Genomic DNA, 19,228 nt, shown 5'->3' with positions numbered 1-19,228 from the left:
TGTTGGGAGTAATGAATCTGGTTGGAAGATGGATGGAAGGGTTGGTAGGAGGAATGGAAGGGAGGAAGGAGAGTTGGGAGATGGGTGGGAAGGTTATTTGAAATTGGAGAACTCAGTGTTGTAGGCTGCCCAGACAGAAGATAAGATGTTATTCCTCCAATTTGTGGTCTGATTCACTGTGCCAATGGAAGATGCCAAGGATGCCATTGTCAGAGAGCGAGTGGGAAGGGGAATTGAAATGGGCAGTGACTGGGAGATCAGGTTGGCCCTTATGGGCCGACTGAGATGCTCGGCGTTTTTTTAGTTTACGTTTGGTCTCACCAATGCAGGGAAGACACATCGGGAAGAACAGATGCAAAAAACTAGATTGGAGGAGAGGCAGGTGAACATCTGTTTCACTTGGAAGGACTGTTTAATGCCCTGGATGGAGGTGAGGGAGGTGGTGTGTCGGCAAGTTTTGCATCTAAGGTTGCAGGGGAAGGTTGGGGATAGTGGCCGAAATAAGGAGTGATGAAGGAGGAATGGTCCTTGTGGAGGGCAGAGAGGGGTGGGGAGGGGAAGATGGTCTTGATGGTGGGTCTGGTTTGGGTTGACAGAAGTGTTTGAGGATTATATGTTGGATGCGGAGACTATTGGGGTGGCACGTGAGGATAAGGGGGAACCCTGTCTTTATGTTTACAGGACAATGCTGTGAAACGGAGAATGGTGGAGTTGCAGTGGAGGACTGTGTGGATGACGGGGGCAGGGAAGCACATTGTTTAAAATAGGTGGGCATCTAGAATGCTTGGGAGTGGAAAGTCTCCTTGTCAGAGCAGATGCAGAGGAATTTTGAAAACGGGATGGAGGTTTTGCAGGATATACGGTGGAGGAGTTGTAGTCTAGGTAGTTATGGGAGTCTGAGAGTTTACAGTAAATGTCAGTCTATAAACTGTCGGCAGAGATGGAAATAGCGAGGTCATGAAAGGGGAGGGAAGTGTCTGAGAGAGACCAAGTGAATTTAAAGACAGGACGGAAGTTGTTGGCAAAGTTGGTGAACTGCTTCAGTTCAGTTTGGGTGCAGAATGCAGCACTGATGCAGTCATCATTGTGACATGGAAGAGTTGGGGAACAGTACCTGTGTACGTGCTGAAGAGAGACTGTCCCATGTAGCCGACAAAGAGGCATATGTAGCTAGGGCCCATGTGAGTGTCCATGGTCACGCCCTCGATTTGGAGGAAATGGGAAAAGTTGATGGAAAGGCTATTGACAGTGAGGACTAATTTGGCGAGGCAGAAGAGGGTATTGCTGGTGGGGGACTGGATGGGTCTCTTTGAGAGGTAGAAACAGAGGGCCTGCAGGCTGTTATTGTGGGGAATGGATGTGTATAAGGACTGCACATCTATGGTGAAGATGAAGCGCTAAGGGCTGGGGAGCTGGAAGTTTTTGAAGAGGTGAAGGGCATGGTTGGTGTCCCAAATGTAGATGGGAAGTGCCTGGACCAAGGGGGAGAGAATGGAGTCGAGGTAGGACGAAATGAGTTTGGTGGGGCAGGAGGTTGCAGAAACGATGGGTCGGCCAGGACAGTTGGGCTTATGGATCTCTGGCAGCATGGAGCCAGGGGACTATGAGGTGGCAGGCAGTAGAGGGGGAAATCACTGAAAGGTAATACCCGAAATGTTGACGTCGCTACCTCCTGATGCTACCTGGCGTGCTGTGTTCTTCCAGTCTCCTGCTTGTCGACCTTCTATTATGTGACAATACATCTGCAGAAATCTTTCATCAGGAACCAACTTGCAGCTAACTTCCATGCCTGGCCTCACAAATGAACAAAACTTGGGTCTGTTTTGCCTTTAATCCAAGCTGTTACCCACAGTTCAGAGGTCATCTTTCACGCTCCGTTCCTAGTTCACAGCACCAAACCAAAAGGATGAAATGAGTGAGGGTTCTAACACTGGTTTTTCATCCTCTTAAAAACTTTTATAATTTTTTAGTAATCATTTAATTTGAACCCACCCCTGCTCAGCACTGACCTCTGCATCCCCCAATCGGTGCAGCACCCACACCTGACCCAAAACTCCAATCTACTTTAAGCACTCTCCCAGCACAATTTTCCCATATTCTCCTATCTGTCCTGTTTCCTTCCTAGGCATTCCCACCTCAAAAAATACACAACCAATGTGGTAGTGTTACCTTTGTGTGGCATTGCAAACCAAAACCTGTGTAGTTTTGAAAGTGTCTGTTGAGCAGTTAAACTTCAAAATAAGTTCTAATTGATATAAAAGAAGGCCCGATTTTAACAACGATCTCCTCTATTGCTGGATTTGAGAATTCTTGGACTGCTTTACAACAAAATGCTGCTGTACAGGAAAAAGGTGTATAGAAATCATCAAAAAAGCAGAGGATATTTTTTAAGTTCCAGTTGCGTTTTTCTGTCAAAATTGTCAACACTGAAGTCTCAACAGCAGGAATCATTGATGCAAGTAGAGAGTACTTTGGTTTTGTTAGGATTGCTGCAACAGTATGATTGCACCAAATTGCATATGCACTAGCAAGATGGTCAGGCACTGAAAACGAGAAGGACAACAGCTAAAATAAATATGTTGGAGGTCTGAACTCTGCAGTCATTTAATGCCCAAGTACATTAGCAAGCAATTACTTTATTACCCCTCCCAAGCAATCTTTCCTCATCCTCCTCTGTCTTTTCCACCCCTCTTCCAGTATAAAGACCAAATGATGTGACTTGATTTGATTTATTTATTGCCACATTACAAAAATAGTGGAAAGTGTTGTATAATGTTGCCACTCTCCAGTGCCATCTTAACACAAAATGAACCAAAACATTGAAAAAAATAAAGAAAAATACCCAACTTTTACAGACCTCCTTGTTTAAATGGTCCATCATGATCCATGGGTCTGATGGTTCGGCATGAGTCTCCTTTGCATCTCCGCCGCTGGAATGTAAGTCGCCACTCTTTGGAGCCATCTTGTCTCCACTGATTCCCTTGCTACTGGGTCTTTGCTAGAACTTGCAAATGCAAACACCAATTGGGGAAACCTGATTAATTTTCTTTAGATTATCTACTCACTGGATAATTTTGCTAACAAGGGAACCTGGTTAATGAATCTTACTTTGTGCAAGATTTTTTTGTTTATTTTCTTCAGTACTGTTATGGAATTAAGAGTCACTGAGTCATGTTCTGGTTCTGTAAGAGCCGGTTCTTAATTTTCCACTTTTTCTTCTAGATCCTCCAACTGGTCATAACACTTCGACCCAAGGAGTACCTAATTTCTATCTAGAACTGCAGTCTTCACAACCAGATTCAGATCTAGAATTTCAGCCTTTGGAGACCATACCTGATTTTGGTTTTTCAAGTACTTCATTATCTTCTACTTCCAGCAAGGTGCTCAGATTTGATTGTAATGTTAAGTCACTGACTTTTTATGTTATGCTAGAACAACTTAGTTTTTGAATACAACAATGGTTGTAGTAGTACCACTTCTTTCCCTCATCCTGAACTAGAAAAATTGATCCATTCTTCTGCCACCTTTCACTTTTCTTAAACTTCTCTTGTTCCTTGCCTGGATCATCTCTTCCTTTTCTTAATTTCTCTGTCATGGTATTTATATTTGTGACTATTATTCATAATTTTAAATTCATTTCATTTTAAAGTTCATGTTCTTTATAATCATGGGCCAGTAAGAATGCACAGTATTTCAACTTAGAATATTTGAAAACTCATCAGTTTCCTAAGATATGTAGAAGTGTTAAATCCAAATGATTACCTGTAGGGTAGTATAGTCTCTTAACCACAACCAGGAAGATAAAAGTTATGATTATTTGGAGAATTCTTGGTATGGTTTCTTTTCTTCAAGGAGTTTAGAGGTCAGATGTTCTTTCTTTCAAAATCTGAAACAGCAATGTTTGACATGATGCTTGAGCATCTTTAAGGTCAGTTTAAAAAAAAAAACTCTCATTTTTGAGCGAACTGAGGTAACATTTCTTTTAAACTGTTACAGATTCGAAATGTCCTTGATACTGATCGCAACACACAAAATCAACATTCTAACTCAACCACAAACTCTGAGATCAAGTCCTTTACAGACAGTATTGAATTCAGTCCTGACCATGGAAGTGCAGTTTGCAATGCAAGTCAAGGGAGCAATTGCATTCAGCAGAATTATGATGTTGGTAAGTGTCTCTCAAAAAGAAAATTCACCAATTCTTCCCTCTGCAGTATTAATGTGCCTGTATGTACTCTTGGATGCTAAAGTGTTTTAGAAAATGTTATATAATTAAGATGCTTTGTATAAACTTTCTTTTCATAATTCTGGAGAATGTAAAAACAAAGGATGTATGCACAGATATAAAATATAAAATGAGTAGAAGCATGGAAGTTACGAAAAACAAGAGTCTGAAAACACTGGTGGTGCTAGGTCATAGGCCACCATAATGGTTATAATGTTGAACAGCTGATGACTAGGGAAAAAAATTATTGGAACTTGTAAGAAAGGCTTGTAAAAAGCGTGATAATTTGAGGTTGTTTGATCTTCTTATAAATTGGGACAACCATATTGATACGAGAGCTCCAGAAGATTAATTTAAGGAGTGGTTTTGTGACATTTCTTTGGAGCCCCAAGAACATAAGAACAAGCAGCAAGAGTAGGTTGTTCAACCCCTCTAGCAGATATGGCATTTGATGTGCTCATGGCTGATCAATGCCTAAAGTCCACTTTTCCAGTCTCCATAATCTTCACTGCTTTACTAATTAAAAGTCTATCGACCCCCTTTAAATTTATTCACTGTCCCAGCATCCGTGAGACTGTGGAGTATTGAATTCCATAGGTTTACAACTCTTTGAGAAAAGTAGTTTCTCCTCAACTCTGTTTTAATTCCGAGCCCTCTGGCTGCTTCTCATCAACTTCCTTTCCCCTGCATTTGACAACAAAGTGCCCATTAATCCCAACTCAACAGCAATTTTATGAATGCTCTCGTATGGCTTCTGAACCCTGGGCCACTCTGTTTTTCTGGTTGTTTCTTTTCTTTTCTCCTTTATTTCTCTCTTTATCTTACCCCTTGTTGAAGAGCATGGACTTGTGCAGTCGGCATCTCTGCAGGATGGCAGCGGTGTAGGCTCATCTACTCTGCTCTTCTTTTCTCTTTTTTCTTCCTCCTTTTCTGATGTATTTTTTTTCCTTTTTTTCCCCTTTTTTTGTTTTTCAACTAACTTACCAGGCAGTGGGGCAGTATCAGGCTTATTGAATTTGGCAGTCGGCTAGATGTCGAGTGCAAGGTAGTGGCTAGGTGCTTGACTCGGGCTCTTGGTGAGATCTTGATGCCTGACGTGCCAACCAAAGGTGAGTCCAAGGTCTGGCATGAACGGCACCTGGATGAGGGCTTTGTTGGTCTGGGATCCAACATGGCAGTGGAGGTTCTCCCGACATCTGCAGCAATGACGAGCTGGGACGATCAAGCCCTTGTCGGAAGTGTGGTCCCAGCATGACTAAGCGCGTAATGACTGTAATGATTGAACTTTTTAGCTTTTTTTATGCTATACTAAGAGTGACTGACATGATTAGCTTTAAGGAGAAAGTGAGGACTGCAGATGCTGGAGATCAGAGCTGAAAATGTGTTGCTGGAAAAGCACCGCAGGTCAGGCAGCATCCAAGGAGCAGGAGAATCGACGTTTCGGGCATGAGCCCTTCTTCAGGAATGAGGAGAGTGTGCCAAGCAGGCTAAGATAAAAGGTAGGGAGGAGGGACTTGGGGGAGGGGTGTTGGAAATGTTATAGGTGGAAGGAGGTTAAGGTGAGGGTGATAGGCCAGAGTGGGGGTGGGGGCGCGGAGAGTTCAGGAAGAAGATTGCAGGTTAGGAAAGTGGTGCTGAGTTTGAGGGTTGGGACTGAGACAAGGTGGGGGGAGGGGAAATGAGGAAACTGGAGAAATCTGAGTTCGTCCCTTGTGGTTGGAGGGTTCCTAGGCGGAAGAGGAGGCGCTCTTCCTCCAGCCGTCATGTTGCTATGGTCTGGTGATGGAGGAGTCCAAGGACCTGCATATCCTTGGTGGAGTGGGAGGGGGAGTTGAAGTGTTGAGCCACGGGGTGGTTGGGTTGGTTGGTCCGGGTATCCCAGAGGTGTTTTCCGAAACGTTCCGCAAGTAGGCGGCCTATCTCCCCAATATAGAGGAGGCCACATAGAGTGCAGCGGATGCAGTAAATGTGTGTGGAGGTGCAAGTGAATTTGTGGCGGATATGGAAGGATCCCTTGGGGCCTTGGAGGGAGGTAAAGGGGGAGGTGTGGGCGCACGGTTTGCATTTCTTGCGGTTGCAGGGGAAGGTGCCGGAAGTGGAGGTTGGGTTGGTGGGGGGTGTGGACCTGACTAGGGAGTCACGGAGGGAGTGGTCTTTTCGGAACGCTGATAGGGGAGGAATTGGGAATTCCTTCGTCTCCGCCGCATCTGCTCCCAGGAGGACCAGTTCCAATACCGAACAACCCAGATGGCCTCCTTCTTCAAAGACCGCAATTTCTCCCCAGACGTGATCGACGATGCTCTCCACCGCATCTCCTCCACTTCCCGCTCCTCCGCCCTGGAGGAGCCAGGACTCCATATCCATATCTCCAAATCCGCCACAAATTCACCTGCACCTCCACACACATCATCTATTGCATCCGCTGCACCCGATATGGCCTCCTCTATATTGGGGAGACAGGCTGTCTACTTGCGGAACATTTCAGAGAACACCTCTGTGACACCTGGACCAACCAACCCAACCACCCCGTGGCTCAACACTTCAACTCCCCCTCCCACTTCACCATGGACATGCAGGTTCTTGGACTCCTCCATCACCAGACCATAACCACACGACGGCTGGAGGAAGAGCGCCTCATCTTCCGCCTAGGAACCCTCCAACCACAAGAGATGAACGCTGATTTCTCCAGTTTCCTCATTTCCCCTCCCCCCCATCTTGTCTCCGTTCCAACCCTCGAACTCAGCACCACCTTCCTAGCCTGCAATCTTCTTCCTGACCTCTCCCTCCCCACCTCCACTCCCGGCCTATCACCCTTACCTTAACTTCCTTCCACCTATCACATTTCCAACGCCCCTCCTCCCTACCTTTTATCTTAGCCTGCTTGCCACACTCTCCTCATTCCTGAAGAAGGGCTCATGATTAGCTTTAAACTTTATTCCTTATTTCTTTCTATCTTGTTCTTAAGTTTTTCTACCAAGGCAACATTGCAAACTTTTCACTGTTCTCCTGTACTTTTATACTTGAGTACGTGATAAAAAGTCTAAATCTAAATCCACCACCCTATCCTAAATCTTGACCTCTAATTCTAGATTTCCCAAGTGAGTAACCATCTGTTCTATGTCTATTTTGTCAGTCCTCTTTAGCATCTTGTACAGCTCCATTCAATCTGTTCTCATTCTAAACTCCAAAGAATATAGTCCTAAAATGTTCAAGTGCTGTACATAAGACCGACTCCATATGTCTGAAATGCATCGAGTGAACCCCCTCTGAACTACTTGCAATTCAACTACATCCTCCCTCAATTAAGTGACCAAAATTGTCTGCAATACTCCAGGTGCAATCTAACTAATGCCTTGGACACAAAGCAGCAACATTTCCCTACTTTTATACTCTTTTCCTTCAATCAAAGCCAAAATTTTGTTTTTGCCTCTCCCCAGTTAATATGTACTGTACTCTGTGTATCATGCACAAGAAAACCCAGATCTCTCTGCATTGAAGAACACGGAAGTTTCCACCTGCCACATTTTGGCCCATTCGCCTAACCTATCCATTTCCATTTCTTCATTGCAACTTATTTTCCCACCTATGTTAGTGTCATCTGCTAATTTGGCAATAGTACTTACTATGCTGAAAATGTGTTGCTGGAAAAGCGCAGCAGGTTAGGCAGCATCCAAGGAGCAGGAGAATCGACGTTTCAGGCATGAGCCCTTCTTCAGGAAGGGCTCATGCCCGAAACGTCGATTCTCCTGCTCCTTGGATGCTGCGCTTTTCCAGCAACACATTTTCAGCTCTGATCTCCAGCATCTGCCGTCCTCACTTTCTCCTAATAGTACGTACTATCCCAACATTCAAGTCATTAAAATAGATTGTAAATAGTTGGAACCCCAGGAACTGAACAGTGTGACACCCCACATGCCAACAAAAAAGACTCATTTACCCCATCTCTCTGCTTTCTATGGGTTAGCCAATTCTCTATCAAATTAACAAATTATCAAGCTAACAAATTATTCTGAACCCCCTATGATCTTACATTGTGTATTGACCTTTTCATGCTGTGCCTCATCAAATGCCTTCTGGAAGTCCAAAAATACTAAGTCTGTAGGATCCTCATTACTCGGATTGCTTGATAGATCTTCAATGCCAACAAAGTAGTCAAACAAGATATAGAATCATAGAATCCCTACAGTGTGGAAACAGGCCATTTGGCCCAACAGCACCAACCCATTCCCCAACCCTATTACTCTACATTTCTCTTTACTAATACCTAATCTACATACCTCTGAACACCTATGGGCAATTTAGCATGGCCAATTCACCTAACCTGCGAGCACCTGAAGGAAACCGACACAGACATGAGAAGAATGTGCAAACTGCACACAGACAGTCATCTGAGGCTGGAATTGAACCCAGATCCCTGGCACTGTGAGGTGGCAGTGCTAGCCATTGAGCCACCTATCATAAAACCATACTGACTCTGATGGATTGTACTTTGACTTTCTAGCTATCGTGGAATCAATTCTTTGGATTGTAGCAGTTTCCAAAAAACACATTAATCTATCTGGTATTTAGTTTCCTATTTTGTCTTTTTCTACCCTGCCCGCCCCCATCCACCCCATTTTTTTTTAATAAGGGTGTTATATTTAGCATTTTGCCAATCCACTGGAAGCTTTTCTGCATCCAGGGAATTTTTGTATATTATAACCAATGGATCCACTATGTCTGCTGTCTATTCCACTAAGATACTCACTCTGATGTAGACCATTTTTCCTGAGTGTTTTAAGTTCCTCCCCTTCTATAATCTTTGCATAATCTCTTACTTTTGAGGTGATACTAGTGTCCTCCATCTTTAAATCTGAAGCAAAATATTATTTTAGTGACTCCAAATTTCTATGTGCCCAACTATTAATTTCCCAGTATCATCCTCCAAGGAACCAACATTTGCTTTAAATACTTCCTTACATATAGAAGCCTTTGTATCCAGTTTTATAGTTTTTGTGCTAGTTTTCTTTCATAATTTGCTTTTGCAATATGATATGCCTTAGTTTTTGTCTTAATATTATCTTTAACTTCCTTGCTTTTCCTCCTCTTAGCCTCTTCATTTCTGGTATAAATTTTAGTTGGGAGCAGTTGAGTATCTCCTTAAACATCCACTACAATTTAGCAACTATCCTCCCTTTTAGTCTTCCTGCCCAGGAGACTACGGCCAAATCTGTCCTCCTGTTTTGTTTAACTCCAGAATACTAGTTACTTATGGAATGTGTGTGGAACTGTCTGGTAATAAAGCTATCTTGGCTTTATAACATGGTAAAATTTAAGTTAATTGGTAAGACAAGTGTAAAAGATCCTAGTGATCAAAATACGATTGACCGCCATACCAAGTTTGAAAGTAATTTACTCCAAAGGTGAACATCAGTCTTACACTTGAATTGCATGTGCATGAGAGGAAAACTAAACTGAAGTTAATTGGGAATGCAGACTGAAAGATGAATGAACAATGGGAAATATTTAAAGAAAGAAATCAGAATCTTCAATGAAATTTCAATCTACTGAAAAACAAAGTCAGCAAAGAATACCAGTCCATTGCTGTCATAAGAATTCATAGATTCATTTAGCACAGAAAAGGATCTTCGGTCCATGGAATCTAGACTGATATAACTAGCACTAAAGGTGCGCTAATTCAAATTTCCTTCACTTGTCCCATATTCTTGAATATTATGATATTTGAAGTTCACCAGGATGCTGCCTGAGATGGAGAAACTGAGCTGTAATGGAGATAAGATAGAATTATTTATAACCCCTACAGTGTGGGAACAGGTCATTCGGCCCAGCAGGTCCACACCGACCCTCCAAAGAGTAACTCAACCAGACCCTTATTTCTCCATATTTCCCCGACTAATGCACCAAACACCATGGGCAACTTAGCACAGCCTATCCACCTAACCTGCACATCTTTGGGTTGTGGGAGGAAACCGGAGCACCCGGAGGAAATCCATGCAGACACAGGGAGAATGTGCAAACTCCACGCAGACAGTTGCCTGAGGCTGGAATCTAACCCGTGTCCCTGATGCTGTTAGGTTGTAGTGCTAACCACTCAGCCACTGTGCCGCCCGTAGGTTTGGATTGTTTTCTTTAGAAGTGCTGATCCTAATATTTTTTTAAAGGTTGTAAGGTTTCTGGTCTCCACTACCTTCCCAGGCAAACCATTCCAGATTCCCACCACCTGCTGAGTGAAAAGGTTTTTTTTTCTCAGGCCCTTCGAAATCTCTTGCTCCTTACCTTAAAACTATGCGCTCACATGATTTGACCCCTCAACGAAGGGGAACGGCTGCTCTGTATTCACCTTGTCCATATCCCTCAATCATATGCCCCCTCCATCTTGTCTGCTCTAAAGAAAACAATCCAAACCTATGAGCGGAGGAAGAGCGCCTCATCTTCCGCCTAGGAACCCTCCAACCACAAGGGATGAACTCCGATTTCTTCAGTTTCCTCATTTCCCCTCCCCCCACCTTGTCTCAGTCCCAACCCTCGAACTCAGCACCACTTTCCTAACCTGCAATCTTCTTCCTGACCTCTCCGTCCCCACCCCCACTCCGGCCTATCACCCTCACCTTAACCTCCTTCCACCTATCGCATTTCCTACGCCCCTCCTACCTACCTTTTATCTTAGCCTGCTGGGCACACTTTCCTCATTCCTGAAGAAGGGCTCATGCCTGAAACGTCAATTCTCCTGCTCCTTGGATGCTGCCTGACCTGTGCTTTTCCAGCAACATATTTTCAGCTCTGATCTCCAGCATCTGCAGTCCTCACTTTCTCCTCAACATTGCATCTTTGCTCTTCTACTCAATGCCATGACTGTTGAAAGCAAGTGTTCCATATGTCCTCTTAACTATCCTATTCACATGCTATGCTTGACTTCAGGGATCTGAGAATAATTGCCTCGAGATCCCTCTGTTCCACTAAGCTACCCATTGTCTTGCCATTCATTAAACAATTCCTCATCCTGTTGTTTCTTGCAAATGCATTGCCTCCAACTTATGAGGGTTAAATACCAGCTGCTACTGGTCTGCACATCTGACCAACTTGTCTATATCTTCCTGTAACCGACAACCATTTTTTTCATTATTACTCACTCTACCAGTCTTGGCGTCTTCTGTAAATTTGCTTAAGTTTCCCCCACATTTTCATTCATATAATTAATGTGTATAACAAATGACAAGGGTCCCAGTACTGATCCTTGTGGTACACTGCTGGACATAAGCCTCTAGTCACTCAAATAGCCTTTTACCACTACTGTTTGTATCTTGTTATTAAGATAGTTTCTGATCCATCTCACCATGTTTCCCTAAATTTCATGTGCTTTTAACCTTCTCAATCAGTATGTAAGCTAGTTCGCTGAGCTTGACGGTTTGCTTTCAGGCGTTTTGTCATCATACGAGGTAATATCGTCAGTGAGAGTCTCTGATGAAGCAGTGGTGGTATGTCCTGCCTCTCTATTTATAGGTCTTGGTTTCTTAGGGTGGGTGATGTCATTTCTGATTTTTGCTTCAAAGGAAGGTAGGTGGATAGGACTTGGGACAACACACTCATCTTAGGACAGGCGAAACAAAGACATGGGACTCCAGTATGTTGCCTCCCAGGTACTCGGGTCAGGGATGTCACCGATCGGCTGCAGAGCATTCTGAAAGAAGAGGGTGAACAGCCAGTTGTCTTGGTGCATATAGGCGCCAACAATATAAGTAGAAAACGAGATGAGGTCCTGAAAGAAGAATTCAGGGAGCTAGGAGAGAAGTTAAAGAGGAGCACCTCAAAGATAGTGATCTCGGAATTACTACCAATGCCACGTGCTAGCCAGCGTAGAAATGAAAAAATAGGCAGGGTGAACACTTAGCTTGAGAGATGGTGTAGGAGGGAGGGGTTCAGATTTGTTGGACATTGGGACTGATTCTGGGGAAGGTGGGGCTATTACAAAATGGACAGTCTACATCTGAACCAGACCGGAACCAATGTCCTTGGGGGAGTCTTTGCTACTGCTGCTGGGGAAGTTTTAAACTAGTGTGGCGGGGGCTGGGAACCAGAAGAGAAAACAATTAGTCAGTGAGGTGGAGATTGTAGACTGTAAGAATTATGAAGATAGCATTAATAAAAGGAAGAGTAGGCAGAGAGTTGATGAGCACAAAAAGCTGGTGACCTGAAATGCATCTACTTTAATGCAAGGACTATAGTGTGTAAGGCAGATGAACTTGCGGCTTGGATTGGTGCCTGGGAGTATGATGTTATTGCAATCACAGAGACTTGGTTGAAGGAAGGGCATGATGATTGGCAATTAAATGTTCCAGGATATAGAAGCTTCAGACAGGACAGGGAGGAATGTAAAAGGGAGTGGAGTTGCATTGCTGGTCAATGACGATATCACGGCTGTGCTAAAGGAACACACTATGGAGGTTTGGGTAGTGAGGAATTATGGGTGGAGCTGAGAAATAAGAAGGGTGCAGTCACACTGTTGGGGCTGTATTACAGGCCTCCCAACAGTGAGCGTGAGGTAGAATAGGTAAACAGATTATGGAAAGATGTAGAGGCAAAAGGGTAGTGGTGATGGGAGGTTTTAATTTTCCCAACATTGACTGGGATACACTTAACGTCAAAGGTCTGGATAGGGTAGAATTTGTAAGAAGCGTCCAGGAGAGTTTTCTAGAGCAGTATGTCAATAGTCTGACGAGGGAAGGGGCCATATTGGACCTGGTTCTGGGGAATGAGCCAGGACAGGTGGTAGAAGTTGCAGTGGGGGATTTCTTTGGGAACAGTGACCACAATTCTGTAAGTTTTAGAATATTCTTAGGACCACTCTCTTCATCTAATGGAAGAGTACTAAACTGGGCCAAGGCCAGTTATATCAAAATTAGGGCGGAGCTTGGAAATGTGGATTGGACACCGCTATTTGAAGGGAAGTCGACATTTGAGATGTGGGAGGCTTTCAAAGATGGGTTAACAGTAGTGCAGGATAGGCATGTCCCGTTGAAGGCACAGGATAGGATAGGATAGGCAAGATTCATGAACTGTGGATAACAGGAGAAATTGTACAACTAGCCAAGAGGAAAAGGGAAGCATACATAAGGTCTAGAATCGAACGGGCCCTGGAAGAATATCGGAAGAGTAGGACAAGTCTTAAACGAGGAATCATGAAGAAGAGAATCCCAAAGCATTTTATTCTTGTATAAGAAGCAAGTGGGTAACTAGAGAAAGGATTAGTCCACTAAAGGATAACGAAGGAAGGCTGTACGTCAAACCTGGAAGGAATGGGTGAGATTCTGAATGATTACAGCATTATCCTCTGAGGAGAGGAACATGATGAATGTGGAGATAAGAGATAGAAGTTTGATTAGTCTGGATCACGTTGACCTAAGTAGGGAAGATGTATTGGGTAGGCTAGAGGTTATTAAGGAATCCCAGGACCGGATGGGATTTATCCCAGGATGCTCAGGGAGGCTAGAGAGGAAATAGCTGGGGCCCTGACAAATATCTTTGTGGCATCCTTAAATACAGGTGAGATGCCAGAGGATTGGAGGGTTGCTCATTTTGTACCCCTGTACAAGAAGGATAGTAGGTATATTCTGGGTAACTACAGACCAGTGAGCCTGACGTCAGTGGTGGGAAAGTTGCTGGAGAAGGTCTTGCGGGATAGGATGTATTTACATTTGGAAAAGAATGGGCTCATCATTGATAGGCAACATGGTTTTGTGCGGGGGAGATCGTGCCTTACCAACTTAGAGTTCTTCGAGGAAGTTGTTAGATGAAGGAAGGGCTATTGATGTCATATATACATGGACTTTAGTAAGGTGTTTGATAAGGTTCCCCATGGTAGACTAATGGAGAAAGTGAAGTTGCATGGTATGCAGGGTGTTCTAGCTAGGTGGATAAAGAACTGGTTGAGCAACAGGAGACAGAGTAGTAGTTGAAGGGAGTTTCTCGAAATGGAGAAAGGTGACCAGTGGTGTTCCACAGGGGTCAGTGTTGGGGCCACTGTTGTTTGTAATATACCTAAATGGTCTGGAAGAGGGCACTGTTGGTATGATCAGCAAGTTGCAGATGACACAGATTGGTGGAGTAGCAGGAAGCACAAGGGACTGTCAGAGAATACAGGAGGATGTAGATAGACTGGAGAGTTGGGCAGAAAGGTGGCAGATGGTTTTTCAATCCAGACACATGTGAGGTGATGCATTTAGGCAAGACTAATTCTAGAGTGAATTATACAATGAACGGAAGAGCCTTGGGAAAAGTTGAGGGGCAGAGAACCTGGGAGTGCAGATCCATTCTACCCTGAAGGTTGCTGCACGGGTGGATAGAGTGGTCAAGATGGTATATAGTATGCTTGCCTTTATTGGACGGGGTATTGAGTATAAGAGCTGGCAAGTCATGTTAAAATTGTACAAGACCTTGGTTCGGCCGCATTTGAATACTGTGTGCAGTTCTGGTCACCACATTACCAAAAGGATGTGGATGCTTTGGACAGGGTGCAGAGAAGGTTTACGAGGATGTTGCCTGGTATGGAAGGTGCTAGCTACGAAGAAAGGTTGAGTAGGTTAGGTTTATTTTCATTAGAAAAAAGGAGATTGAGGGGGGACCTGATTGAGGTTTACGAAATCTTGAAGGGTAAAGACCGGTTGGATAGTGACAAGCTTTTTCCCAGGGTGAAGGATTCAATAACGAGAGGTCACGCTTTCAAGGTGAGAGGTGGAAAGTTTAAGGGGAAATACATGTGGCAAGTACTTCACACAGGGGTGGTGGGCATTTGGAATGCGTTGCCAGCAGAGGTGGTAGAGGCAGGCACGGTAGATTTATTTAAGATGCGTCTGGATAAATGCATGCATAGGTGGGGAGTAATGGGATACAGATGCTTAGGAATTGGGTGACAGGTTTAGACAGTTGATTTGGATCGGCTCAGGCTTGGAGGGCCGAAGGGCCAGTTCCTGGACTGTAAGCATTATTTGTTCTATGCATGAGAGCTCTATCAATAAATTGAACAATTTTCATTCCATCTACCTTTTGAAAAAAGTCCCCACAGAAGGGAGTGCTCCAATGAATGGCAAGAGCTAGGAAGCTCAGAGGAATATTGGGATGCTTGTCCACAGATCCCTGAAGATGGCAGGACAGGCTAATAGTGTTAAGGCATATGGGACACTTATAATCTATGGCATGACTGACAGAAGTAAGAACAGGGAAGTTATGTTGGAGTTGGTCTGACCTACATATTACTCCAGACCCACAGCAATGTGGTTGACTCTCAGCTGCCCTCTCGGCAATTGGGGAGGGGCAATAATACTGGTCTGGCCAGCCACATCCATGTCCCATGAATAAACAAAGCACGGAACTTTGTTAGGTCACAACTGGTGTGCTGTGTGCAGTCTGCTCATTGCACTATAGATTAGATTAGATTACTTACAGTGTGGAAACAGGCCCTTCGGCCCAACAAGTCCACACCGACCCGCCGAAGCGCAACCCACCCATACCCCTAACCTAACACTACGGACAATTTAGCATGGCCAATTCACCTGACCTGCACATCTTTGGACTGTGGGAGGAAACCGGAGCACCCGGAGGAAACCCACACAGACACGGGGAGAACGTGCAAACTCCACACAGTCAGTCGCCTGAGGCGGGAATTGAACCCGGGTCTCTGGTGCTGTGAGGCAGCAGTGCTAACCACTGTGCCACCGTGGTGTGATTGCACTGGAGGGGGTGCAAAGAAGATTCACCAGGATGTTGTCTGTGATGGAAGGAGCAATTTATCTATAAAGCGAGGCTAACTATGTCAAGGTTGTTTTCTTTGAGCAGAAAAGGCTGAAGAAGTGTCCTGATTGAGGCCTATAAGATTATAAGTGGCATAGACAGAGTGGCATAGGCAGCTGTTTCCTCGAGTTGGACAATAAGAAGGGGTTATCATTTTAAGGTGAAAGGCAAGAGGTTTAAAGGGGATTGGAGGATTCTTTTCCACTCAGGGTGGGAATCTAAAATGCACTGCTCACGAAGGTCGTTGAACCTGGAAACCTCTCAAACTTTCTGAAGTGCTCCGATATTGAAATGTCATAACGCTGAAGGCTGAGGGCCAAATACTGGAAAGTGGGGCAAATATAGATTGTGGTTTTTGTCGGTGCAAACTTCATGGGCCAGAAGGCCTCCTTTTGTACTGTGTGATCTATTAATTTTTTTAAAATGTCATGACTAATTTTAAAACTGTGCACCCTTCTGGACTCACCTCACAAGCGGCAACAAGCTTGTCATGTCCTCCTTGTGAAGTTTGTTCAGAATCTTACTACAGTCACCACTTGTTCTTCTAAATTCCAGTAAAAAAATGAGGCTAGTCTGTCCAACCTTTCTACATAAGACAGCCCACACTCTGCTGTCCTATAAAGCTTTTCTTTAAATAAGAAAACCAAAACTTAATGCAGTATTTGAGTTATCTCACTGTGCCCTGTATAATTGAAAAATAATATACTTTTATGTTCAATTTGAGCCATGATAAAAGGTTCAGTTTTATTCGCCTTAATCACTCGCTGCACATACTTGTTAGCTTGTTGTGACTTGGGCAGTAGAACATCCAGATCTGTCTGCACTTTGGATTTCTGCACTTGCCATTTATATAATCTTTTAAATTTCCTGCCAAAGTAAAGAAATTCACAAATTTTCACACTATTTCATCAGTCAAGTTTTTGACAACTCAGTTAACCTATCCATCTCCGTCTTCCTCCTTGTTATCTTTGTCATCTGTAAATTTAGTCACTGTCCCATAAGTCGTTGTACAGTCATCAGCGAACATATCAATTTTCAGCACCATTCATGACTCTTTAGATATTGAAGCAGCTCATGTCCCAATGTAGCAGACCTGAACAACGTTAAGGCTTCTGTTTGCACAACACTTACGGTGTGAATAATAATTACAATGACCATCTCCAATAAGTCAGACTCTAATAATTCCTCCTTGACATTAAATGATAGTATCATTACTGAATGCCCACTGTCAATGGATTTCGGTTTGCTCGCTGAACTGGAAGTTTCATTTCCAGATGTTTCGTCACCATACTAGGTAACATCTTCAGTGAGCCTCCGAATTAAACACAGGTGGTGACAAAATGTCTGAAAATGAACCTTCCAGCTCAGCAAGCAAACCTACATCCAGAACCTCCACCTGAGCTACAAATCTTCTCAAAACTCACCCAATGTCAATCTCCCGGGAATTACCAACAACCTAAAATTCAATTGAATAGTCCGTGTCAATGCTGTGACTCTTAAGAGCATGTCAAAGTCTCGGAATCCTACTGTGAATAACTCTCTGCTCCTGTCTCTGTAAAGCCAGTCCATCACTTACAAGTCAGGAATGTGACGCAGTACTCTACTTGCCTGAATGAGCACAGCTCACACAACACTTTAAATAAAACTTTCAACCCCATTTAGGACAAAATAGCCTGCTGGCTTAGCACTACATCGGCAAACATTTATTTCCCCCTGCCTCCATTAATGCATCGTGTGTTTGAATTCCTGATGCACTGCAGAAATTCACAACAAAAAGAAAAGATTTGAATTAGACCAATCGGTTTAAATTATACCCTGGAAAATACCAATTTGCAATCAAGTTTGAATTGAGTATATTGACAATCTCAAAAGCCAATGATACAATCTGATGCTTTGGGGATACAAGACCAGGGAAAATTTGAACAGTTGGGAGGAGAACCGTCAAGCCCCAGCAGGTAAACAACTGACTGACTGAAAAATAGCTCTCTCAAAAGTACCTTTTTCAATCAGTAACCTATGAAGCAAAATACCTAAGATGAAAAGACAACAGAGAAGACACTTCATTAGACATCGCCTTCCAATCCCACGACTGTTATCATCTAGAATAATGAGAAGAAAAAATGTAGGGAAATACAATCGCCTCCAAATTGCTCTTCAAGCCGCACACCATACTGCCTTGTTAATATATCACTCCTTCGAAGCTGTGCAGCACTGTGGGTGTATGTGCACCAGGGATTAAAGAAGGCAGCTCATCATCCACTTCTCAAGGGCAAGTAAGAATGGATAATAAACGTTGGCTAAGCCAGCGAAGCTTACAATCCTGATTGAATTTAAAAATGTGCTGCAACATCCAGGCAGTATTTTTAGGTGAAGGTTGCATCTGGGGATCTATAAATAGTTATGTATTGCAGTCAGCTGGAGAATAGGTTACATCATTGAAGAAGAAATTAAAATCTTTGGAATTCTGAAAAGTTTTGAAGAACCTATGATGATTGATCTATATATATGCAGAGTATAGTTCAGAGCGAATTTGTAAGCTGTCCTCATTGTAATTGGAACCGTGATGTAATTCATAGTGTGTAATCAATGAAGCCTGTTAATTTGTTTTTAGGTAATATTGACCTTGACTCTATAATGAATGTTGGTCATTGGGTAAGGTGGTATTTTGCAAGAAATAGTCGTCAGTTGGTATATGATGCAGAGCAATGCCAGTAGTGTGGGTTCAATTCCCATACCAGCTGAAGTTTGTATGAAGATCCCTCCTTTTCTGGGGCATGGTGAACTTTAGGTTAAACTACCACCAATTCTTACTGTCTCGTGCATTCTAACTCATTCTCGTTTGCTAGCACATTCTTGTGTGCTCCAAGAGATCAGTGCTATGGTCATCTGGGACAATGGCGACTACTTTTACTATTTTTAAGATTTAGTGTTGACTCTGGTACAGTAAAAGGTATTGTTTCAGACTCTCTAATTTTATTGCTTCAGACTCTCTCTAATTTTATTGCTTCATCCTTTCAGCAAGTAACTAGGATTTCAGATTTTTGTACTGTTTAAACTTTTTCCTTTGCAGTTATTGTTTTAAAATGAAAGTTTCATAGCAACATAACTACTACTTTCTTGTGTTTTGAGTTTGTGTGGTGGCAATTGTCCACCTTTCTGCTCATTAATTATATAATTGGCCTGTAATGCATCAAAATCATAGAGCAGGAGAGATGGATG

The 19,228-nt window shown here is 43.4% G+C and overlaps 1 protein-coding gene across 6 annotated transcripts in view; it reads left to right on the top strand.

Annotated features, from left to right (window-relative positions):
* Positions 1-19,228, top strand: part of cep295 (centrosomal protein 295) — a 191,195-nt gene that overhangs the window by 121,165 nt on the left and 50,802 nt on the right. For all 6 annotated transcript variants that reach the window (XM_087988022.1, XM_087988027.1, XM_087988023.1 and 3 more), the window contains 2 exons: positions 3,223-3,380; positions 3,997-4,168. In XM_087988022.1, the coding sequence (XP_087844148.1) occupies positions 3,223-3,380; positions 3,997-4,168 (330 nt within the window). The remainder of the gene's footprint in view (positions 1-3,222; positions 3,381-3,996; positions 4,169-19,228) is intronic.

The sequence above is a fragment of the Chiloscyllium plagiosum genome, unplaced genomic scaffold (genome assembly GCF_037043375.1).
Source record: "Chiloscyllium plagiosum isolate Xiang-an unplaced genomic scaffold, Cpla_swu_hap1 HiC_scaffold_6, whole genome shotgun sequence".
Lineage (NCBI taxonomy): Eukaryota > Metazoa > Chordata > Chondrichthyes > Orectolobiformes > Hemiscylliidae > Chiloscyllium > Chiloscyllium plagiosum.
The sequence above is the reverse complement of the archived record's forward strand: the minus strand, read 5'-3'. Positions and strand labels throughout refer to the sequence as shown.